The following is a 10,266-nucleotide window of genomic DNA, read 5'->3' as shown; positions in this document are numbered from 1 at the left end:
ACTCAAACTCAACCCACCCAATCCAATTGCCAGGTCTAGTTATTATTGACGGAGAGATGTTCCCAATATATGGTGGGAACTAAAATATGGCCGTGAACCAATCAACCACAATATTCCATATGTGTGGATATGCATAAGTACATAGGGCTCACAACCACTTGAAGCTTGGATATCTTCCTAGGAATAAAAATATATAATACAAGAAATAAGATTTAATCGGACAAAATCATTCTCACATTGTGCTCACAACCACTTATAATTGTATATTTGGAATATCTCCCCATAAATAAAAATATACAAATGAAGATGTTACCAAGGTTGCAAAAGGCTTCAAGTACGGTGTGAGGATTGAATCTGTCTCCAAATGCATGGCTCCAAAAGGCTGTAAACACAATGTGAAGACAGTTTTATGAGGAGTGAATCCATGCTCTCTTCATTCCTCCCATGTAGACCTGTTCGTGGGCCGAGTAATCCGACGGATTGGCTCGGCTCGACATGTTATAAGTCAGGCTTGAACCTAAAATACCAGACTCAACCTTATTTTCAGTCAAAGAAAGCCTGGCCAACCCGAGTCAAACTTAATAATATAAATTATATAATAAAAAAATATTTTATTTAATAAAATACATATATATAATATTTTTTTTGTTCATCTTCTATTTTATTCAAATAATAATAAGATAATTTATTATTTTGGACTTTGAAGATTTTTAATATAAATAAAATATTTTTTTAATAAAAAAAATCTATTATCAAATTTCTGGTCAAGCCCGGAATTCAAACTTTATTTGCTAGGCTTGAATTCAAGACCTAAACCCGATGATAGGGCCAGCTCAAACTTGGGCATGAATTTATTCTGCTGACACCCAAAAAAAAGAAAGGAAGAGAAAAAACAAACCTTACCAATATAAGTATACAGAAAAAAAAAAAGAAGAAGAAAAAGAAAACTGAAACCCTATACCAATAGGCAATAAATAATAAATCACAAAAAAAAACTCAACGTGCTTTTACGCTTGCCCAGATTTCCTGGATCGATGACGTGTACGGTCGCGATTTCAGTCACTGCAAACCTGCAATATACGGGGCTTTATAAATCTTTCCCCATACCCTATTCAACTGCATCTGGTTTTTTGGCTTCTTTTGCCTCTGTTTTTCCGGTTAGAGTAACTCGATCAGAGGCCGTTGTCGGCGTCAGAGGGAGTTCGGCAATCTTTACTTTGAAAGATCCATTTGTTGTTAGAAGTTCTGCTAAAAATCGGCCGTTCTACGCATTCAAATCGTTTTTTTATAGATTGGAAACAAAGCCCCGATTTAATTGTTTTCGCCTGATCCTCTGAAGATTTATTCATCAAGGAGATCTGTATTTTTTGTTTGATCTCTAAAGAGAAGCGCTGCAGAACTTATGCGCATAGCTGGATCCAATCGCTACTACTTCTTGAACCCTAACGAGAAAGAAATCCTAGCTAAGATGAAGAAGGAGGGGTCTCCGGTAGAGGATATAGAGGAAGGGGAGATTTCGGGAGGAGAGGTTTCTGATTCGGAGTCAGTCGAAGAGATTACCGAGCAAGATTTTAAAAATGACGCTAAAGGAGGATCGAAAGAGACAACAGGAGAACCGAAACAGTCTCCTAAAGGAGGAGAATCTAGGGCTTGGTATCAGTATCCTGTGACAAGTGGTTATGGCTCTGGTTTTCATAATCTTGCGTGGGCGCAGGCAGTTCAAAATAGACCTCTTGATGAGGTCTTCGTGAGGGATTTTGGATCTGATGAGAAGTTGGTGAGATCTGTGTCTAAACCAATGATAAATAGCAGAGAAGACAATAATAATAACAACAGAAGTTTAAATTCTTCTTCTAAGGAGGTTTGTAACTTAATAAGCGATGACAGTAGTGAGGAAATTGATAGTAAGATGGCTGTAGTTGGTGAAGATGAAAAGGAGGAGGGTGAATTGGAGGAGGGAGAGATTGATTTGGACTCAGAGATGGTTGAGTCGGGACATAGTATTGAAATTTCCAGTGATGGTCAGTCTAACGCGGAGAAGGATTTGAAAGAGAAGGAGTTTGAGAAAAGGCTTAATTCAATTCGAGAATGTTTAGAGACTGTAACTGTAAAAGAAGCTGATAAGTAAGTTTATTCGTCATCCTTCAATTCGGAATTTGGGTCCTTCTGATTTAGACCTTCGGTTTAAACAGCTTTTTTCACGGATTCTCGGTTTTATAACAAGGAAACGTTTGACTATGCATGGTGGATTGACGTCCTTAATTAATTTGTTGATTGTAGATCTTTTGATGCTATCTGTTTCCGAATGCGAACGTCTCTGGAGAGCTTGCAAGCAATGATTTCGGAGAACCGTGTCCCTGCCATGGATGATCTTATTGAGCAATCTTTTACTGGAATTCAGACGATTAATTCTGTGAGATTCTCCTTAGGATTTATTACGCCCCCCAACCTCCCCCCCCCCCCCCCCCCCACACACACGCACACAGTGATTCTAACCGATGGTTTCTTGTGTAAAAGTTTGGCATGTGTTTTGATGCAGGTTTATTGTTCCATGACCCCTCAGCAGCAGGAACAAAATAAGGACATTTTTTCTAGGTTCCTTATTATTCCTTAATCGCATTTTTCTTTATATGATCTACTGCTATTAGTATCCTTATTAGTTTACGCTTCTGCTCTATTCCTTACAGGTTGATTGTACATTTAAAGATCCAAGAACCTGTTCTTTTTTCACCTGATCGCATGAAAGAGGTTTTCTTTTAATTTAATTAGTTTAGTAATTTGGCTTTGGAAAGTTCCCTTATCGACTAGAGAAACTTAACTTGATCTATTCTGCTGCAGATAGAGTCCATGGTGCGATCCTTGGATTGTCCGTCTGCTTTATCAAATATAAAGGTTCTGAATCAAGAGAAAGAAGCACTGGTGGGTGTCCGGGAAAATATAAAAAATTCTTCAATTTTATCTGAAAAAGCTGGTAATGGTGTGGATTTTTCAAAGAAGTTTCAGTTGGAGCCAATGCCTGTTAAATATGGGGATTGGGATAATTTGAATACGAGGTCTGAGACTTCAAAAGCTGGGTTATCATTTGGCTCTAGGAGTAGAATTGGCTTTGGTCCCCTTCTGGACCTTCACAGGGATCATGATGCAGACAGTCTTCCTTCACCTACAAGGAAGGCTCCACCACCTTTGCCCATGCAAAAACCGCTGTCTATTTCAGATGGGACACCTAGATCAGATTTAGTGACAAACATTGTGGAAGATAAAATGGATGACACGGCTTTGCATCCTTATGAAACTGATGCCCTGAAAGCTGTTTCTACCTATCAACAGAAATTTGGACGAACTTCATTGCTTTTGAGTGATCGGCTCCCAAGTCCAACTCCTTCGGAGGAGTGTGATGATGGAGATGGTGATATTAATGGGGAGGTTTCTAGTTCTACAACTGTTGGTGGTGTTGCAACCATAAATTCATCTACTTCATTGAAAACTGTTAGTTCAGCCACTTCTTATGCTGATAACTTGAGTGGGCAAGGACTAGTTCCTGCTGTTAGTGTTGGACAGTTGGGTTCTATGTCAAGTCATGTCATAAGAACCGCAAAGAATAGAGACCCTAGACTTCGGTATGCCAACTCTGAAGTTGGTCCTTTGGATTTAAATCAACGCCCCCCATCTGGAGATCATGACATACGTAAGAGTGAGCCCCTGGGTGGAATTATGGGTTCGAGGAAGCACAAGATTGTTGAAGAGTCTCTGTTGGATGATCATACATTTAAAAGGCAAAGAAATGGATTGATAAATTCTGGGGCTTCTGGAGATGTTCAAGTGGTATCTGGAAGTGGGGGGTGGTTAGAAGAAAGCAGTTCTATGGGGCTACAGCCAACTGACAGAAGTCGACTGATTGAAAAGAGAGAAAGCGATCCTAGGAAATTGGGAAGTGGGGAAGCTAGTTTTGGCAACAAGCAGGACACTGGTTGCAGTACTTATAATGTGACAACTGGTGGGAATGAACAATTAACAGCATCTGGTATTGGCAGTACAGTGTCATTACCTTCTCTCTTGAAGGATATTGCTGTAAACCCAACCATGTTGATGCATCTGATTAAAATGGAACATCAAAGATTAGCAGTAGAAGCTCTGCAGAAGTGTGGCAATCCTGCTCAGAGCACGATGCAGTCATCCAGTTCAAGTGTGATGCCAGGAAAAATTGCTTCAGTAAATATTGCTTCAAAAACACTCTCAGAGCCTGAGAAAAAATCTGCAGGAAATTCTCAGATTTCTGTCCAAACAGCGTCGATGGTGAGCAATGACATACTATACAAGAATACTAACATATATTTGTTTATGTGTGCATACGTTCAGAGGAATCATGTGGCCAATCCAGATCGTCCATCAGATAGTGGCCTCTTTGGGTTGCCCATGCATTCGTTGCTGCAGTCACATTACACCATACTCTACTTAATTTCAGAAATTTCACTGACTGATATTATTCATCCAATGTTTCATTTTTCTAACTTAAAATTGCCCACAAAGTGATTATTTTGGAAATTTATTGGGCTTAAATTAGCCCCATGAAGTAAAGGCTGGAGTGATAGATGTGTAGATATTGGGCCCAAAACCATGTTATTAACTAGAGCATTAGGAAGTTCAAACTGGCAATATATTTATGTATATATGCTAGTTGATCCCTCCAGATTCCTTTTAGGTGGAGGGTTATATACTTATTTTCGTGTGAACTTATCCACTAAAATAAAGTTACGCATTGGAAAGCAAAGGGACGAAGTGCCAAAATTTGAAGAAATGGAAGATGAACATATTACAAAATTTAATGTGTCCATCATTTGGATGGCAAAATTGTGATTCACAATTTACAAGGACGACCTATGCAGATAAATATAATAATAACAGAATTTAGCACCATGCTTATGTAGGTGGCAGAACTGTCATACAAAATACCAGAGAATAATGCTATTAAATGGGATGAGCTTTTATAAGTAATGCGACTCTCCACATTTCCTAAAATGTTAGATTTAGATACACTAGTACGAGTATCCTATTTAATATGCTCTTATCATGCTTTGCAGCTAATTGTCATTTTAACAGTGTTGTTGCTATACAGTACATATAGAAGTGTCCATGCAATATGATCTTAACACTGATATGCTAGGCATGTACGGGTATCCAGGTATCACGACATATAGATGTATACGTGTATGCGTGTCTATTAAATATGTATATATAGAGAAAGTAGCTAAACTATATTAAATATGAAGTTTATTTACATGATAGGATATACAACATCATACAGATATATGATTGAACAGTCTAAGCCTTAAGGAAAGAAAAGGGAACTAACTCATCATTGCACTTTATGCGAAACAGCCCTTCCCACAATGTATCTGTTATCTGATGTTGATATCTAATAGTAGTGATACTTTTAGAAATATAATGTGGGTTTTCATTCCTTTTTCCACCCTCAATCTCCTTTAAAATAAAAGCAAACAGACTATATTTTGATTTTTTTATTCCTGGGATTTGAATGTCATAGTGCATCCATGTCATCTTGAAACTAGGTGCGTATTAGTTTGTTGGTTGTATTTGTCAGTACTTGGTTGTTTGGTCCATCTTTGTGTAGGTTCAATTTCTATTATTATTAGCACGACAATTAATTTTGTTTACCTATTCACAGATCCCTCACGGTGATTTGGGGAAAATTCGCATGAAACCCCGTGATCCTCGCCGTATTCTCCACAGCAATACTTTTCAAAAGAGTGACAGCTCTGGACCTGAGCGATTCAAAGCAAATGGTACCCCTTCACCGAATACTCCGACTTGCAGGGACAACTTAATTGTTCGTCAGCAAGGCGAACAGGCCCAGACAAATTCCTTGCTCTCTCAGTCAACTGCACCACCAGATATTGCCCAGCAGTTCACAAAGAAGCTGAAAAATATTGCCAATATTTTATCTGCTTCTCAAGCAATTAATACCCCCTCTGTAGTTCCTCAGACCATCTCTTCCCAACCAGTACCTGCTAAGATGGATAAGGTGGATATGAAAGTTGTAGCAACAGACTCTAATGACCAGCGAAGTTGGAGTGCTTTGACACCTGAAGAAAGGGCAGCTGGCCCTTCATCACAGAATGCATGGGGAGATGTTGAGCATCTATTTGAAGGCTATGATGACCAGCAGAAAGCTGCTATCCAAAGAGAAAGGGCAAGGAGGATAGAAGAACAAAACCAAATGTTTGCAGCTCGGAAGCTTTGCCTTGTCTTGGATCTGGATCACACTCTTCTTAATTCAGCCAAGGTACATTAGAATTGATAGTTTGAGTTATTTCCCAAATCCAATAGAGGTTGCCTATTGAGCAAATTTTAAATCTATTTATTTTGACACTCACTTTCAGTTCGTCGAAGTAGACCCTGTGCATGAAGAGATGCTGAGAAAGAAGGAAGAGCAAGATCGAGAAAAACCGCAAAGGCATCTCTTCCGTTTTACTCATATGGGAATGTGGACAAAACTGCGACCGGGAATATGGAATTTTCTCGAGAAGGTAACCTCTTAAAATGGATGCAGTTTGAAGACCAATTGTTTCTAATTGTAATTTGAGGTATTCAAATATTTTTCTTTGGAACTTTCTTAGGCTAGTAAACTTTATGAGCTGCACCTTTATACAATGGGCAACAAGCTATATGCAACAGAGATGGCAAAGGTGCTTGATCCAACTGGAGTTTTGTTTGCTGGGCGAGTTATTTCAAGGGGTGATGATGGTGACCCTTTTGATGGTGATGAGAGGCAGCCTAAGAGTAAAGATTTGGATGGGGTTTTGGGTATGGAATCAGCTGTGGTAATCATAGATGATTCTGTAAGAGTCTGGCCTCATAACAAGCTGAACTTGATAGTTGTTGAGAGGTATAGAAAATCTTATCCTACACATCTCTTCTGATTGTTATCTCTTTTTATTGTAAACCTATGTATTTGGCTTCCAGTCCTTGCTCTGCTTCTAAATAACTTAATTATCATCTAAGCCTTATCCCAAATATATGGGGTCAGCTACATGAATCCTCTTTTACCATTCTGTGCTGTTCAGGTCCATATCCATTGTTTGAGCCCTTAAATCATTGCCACTTCTAAATAACTTGTGTTGCAGATATACTTATTTCCCTTGTAGCAGACGTCAATTAGGACTTCATGGTCCTTCACTTCTTGAGATCGACCATGATGAGAGACCAGAGGATGGGACTCTAGCGTCCTCCTTGGCGGTGAGGATCTGATCCAGTGCTTAAGAATATACTTATCATCAATAAATTGTTGAATGTATACCTGTTATTTGCCTTTGAAATAGGTGATCGAGAGAATACATCAGAACTTCTTCTCACACCAGAACTTGAATGATGTGGACGTTAGAAACATCCTTGCTGCAGAGCAACAAAAGATATTGGCTGGTTGTCGTATAGTATTCAGCAGGGTGTTTCCAGTTGGTGAAGCCAACCCCCATCTCCACCCACTTTGGCAAACAGCCGAACAATTTGGTGCTGTGTGCACCAATCAGATAGATGAACAGGTCACTCATGTAGTTGCCATTTCTCTTGGAACTGACAAGGTATTCTTCTTTCTTTTGTTCTTTTCTGGAAGGTCTAAATTAGGGAAACTGGAACATTGAGATCGTTTGTACTCCTTCCAAACTGAGCCTTAGAAACGGCAAATCTGAGATACCTTCTATGTGGAATATAATGACAGTAGAACCACCGATAGAATATCACCATAGAGGGATAGGTCCAACACACTTAGCTGTCCAACCTGGAGTTCTAAACCCATTCTTTGTTCTTCAGTGATGCTTATAGTTAACTTGGGGACCGTTTGATATGGCTAAATTGGCTAAACTGAATGACTTGTTGATTTGTCCTTTGTGTTTAAAATAGGCATATACTGAAACATTTAGGTTGTGTTTGGTTTGGTAGAAAATAAGAGAAACAGAGTTGAGAAAAAGTTAAGGAATTTCTTAATTTTTTTTAAGAGCTTCCTCTTAATTGTCTGTTTCTTTCTTATTTTCTGTCAAATCAAATATATCCTTGAGGGAATTGGGAGTAATCCCAAGATGCCATTCTTCTATTAAAGTGCTTATAGCCTATGTTAATTGACTTATCCACTGAAAGACAAAGTGATAATTTGTTCAATTCAGCCAATTTAGATGTTATACAGTTCCTTAGTGGATTCTTTTTGAAGGATCATTTATCATATATTTGGATTGGATACTAATGGCATTGGAGATGCTTGGATGGTTGGGCAGCCCTCAGAGCATATACACAGAAAAAAATTTATATATATATTAAAAAAATGCATACAGGCACAGATACAAAAAGGAAGAGAGAATACAAAAATATCATTGGTCAGTTTACTCAATCCGGTGTATTTTCCACGTCAAGTGATAAGCTATTACTTGTTGATCTTTAATATGGTTGATGTGTGCCTAAGAGTTCACTTTTACCATCAGAAACGACTCTCTGAACTCTGAAGTATGTTCTCTGTTTCAAACAGGTGAATTGGGCCTTGTCTACGGGAAGATTTGTTGTCCACCCTGGCTGGTGAGATGTTATTTTTGTTATCATGCCTGAGGTTTGTTATATTTATTTTGATTCATGCACGGACTGAAAATTTTCCTTGTTTAATAGGGTGGAAGCGTCTGCTTTGCTGTATCGGAGGGCGAATGAGCATGATTTTGCCATTAAGTTATAAAAAATCTCCCCCCTCCCCGAATTCATAACCCCAGATCCCCACGGGTAAAAGTAAAACTGATTAAACGGTAATATCAAAAATTGAATCAAGACGGAATTGGGGCTGGTTGAGGTTGGATAAGATTAAGATTGAGCTGGTGCAGCATGCTCAGCCTGGTGTTGGTCATAGTTGACATGCAAGATATAAATATGCCCCAAATTATCCCTTCACCCAAGAGGATCTCATGCTAATCTTATTGCTGTGGGGGGATTGTGGTGATCGGACAATACAAAACATTTTGGGGCAAGAAATTCAAAATCTGATAGAAGACTTCCTTGTAGGGTTTATGAGATACGAGTGGGTGCAAGGAAGTGGCTGACCTGGGTGATTGTTGGGTTGGAGGGGCTTTGAAAGTTATCTTTCTAACTTGGTTATTAAGATGAGGTTTCCAGGGCTCTAAAAGTGCCTGATATGATATAATCATCCCGAGACGCAACCATGTAATGGCACCAAAGTATCAAACATCCCAAAGAGGGGGAAAAAAGACCAAGACAGATTTCGGAAAGTAAGAAATCTTATATATGACGAATTGGTTGGGCATTTTAAATTAACAGAATTCAATTTTCAGTATTAGTTTCATGTCGGAACTCAATTTGCATTCTTAATATGCTTTTCCAACCGTATTGAGGTATGAACAAAGTCTGTTTCGATTGGGGTTGCAATGCAAATGTAGTCGGTAAAGGATTTGAATCTGTTGCTTCTGGCCTTTCGGTCATTTGGCTCGGAACCTTGTCGTGGGAACTAAGAATAGAATGTTCTTAATTCCTTTTTTTTAGCCAGATTCTGGATTTAGAAAATTAATTTTACACTTGATTCAGTATTTAGCATTCCCAAATGTCCACATCGCCACAAGAAATTCAGGGTTTCTATTATTCCACGTTGACCAAGTCTCGCCCAGCAAAAGGTCTTATTTTTTAGTTTTTTTATTCTTTTCTTGACCTCATTATCATATGACACGTGGTGACATCTTAAAGCTAAATTATATTTTCTTTTGATCTTGTGTATTTAATCTATTGGCTGGAGAACAAATCGGTGCTTCCCACTTCCGTGGCTTTGAATTTCATGGCTGAGTTGTGGAGCTCATGCTGGGGCTAAGGTTTACCTGGTTTGTGCGGTGGATAGCTGTCAGACCTCAACTGCTTAGCGCACAAGGCACAAACAAAACTAACCACTAACGGAGAAAACTCTGGATCAGATATTTTTTATATAATTGTAAAAATAAACTAAAAAAAAAAAGAAATGAGATCAAGCGATCAACCATAATAATTGTATTGTTCTAACACCGAAAACCGGGATGTCTTTATTTTTCTTGTACATTTGTTTCTGCATGTTTGCAGAAATTAACAAGTCAATAACCGACAAAGAATTGGGAATACGCAGAAAATAATGTATATTTTAATTATTTGGAAGTGTGACTGGAAAAAGAAGTGTGCAGTATTGGGATGTTATGCATCAACCAGAAAAGATCACAAAGCATGTTTTTGGCGCTACACTGTTTC

General features: G+C 38.6%; 1 protein-coding gene across 1 annotated transcript; it reads left to right on the top strand.

Annotated features, from left to right (window-relative positions):
• Window positions 1–1,265: 1,265 nt before the first annotated feature.
• CPL3 (C-terminal domain phosphatase-like 3) lies at window positions 1,266–9,340 on the top strand. The gene is made up of 12 exons (XM_010250883.3): window positions 1,266–2,124; window positions 2,281–2,413; window positions 2,540–2,595; window positions 2,688–2,748; window positions 2,839–4,293; window positions 5,684–6,301; window positions 6,399–6,545; window positions 6,636–6,904; window positions 7,143–7,254; window positions 7,338–7,595; window positions 8,531–8,577; window positions 8,665–9,340. The coding sequence occupies exons 1-12, from the start codon at window positions 1,403–1,405 to the stop codon at window positions 8,726–8,728; spliced, it is 3,942 nt and encodes a 1,313-aa protein (XP_010249185.1). The 5' UTR covers window positions 1,266–1,402; the 3' UTR covers window positions 8,729–9,340.
• The last annotated feature ends 926 nt before the right edge of the window (window positions 9,341–10,266 follow it).

Source organism: Nelumbo nucifera, chromosome 4 (assembly GCF_055504915.1).
Source record: "Nelumbo nucifera cultivar China Antique chromosome 4, China Antique-T2T, whole genome shotgun sequence".
In the NCBI taxonomy this organism is placed as follows: Eukaryota; Viridiplantae; Streptophyta; class Magnoliopsida; order Proteales; family Nelumbonaceae; genus Nelumbo; species Nelumbo nucifera.
The sequence above is the reverse complement of the archived record's forward strand: the minus strand, read 5'-3'. Positions and strand labels throughout refer to the sequence as shown.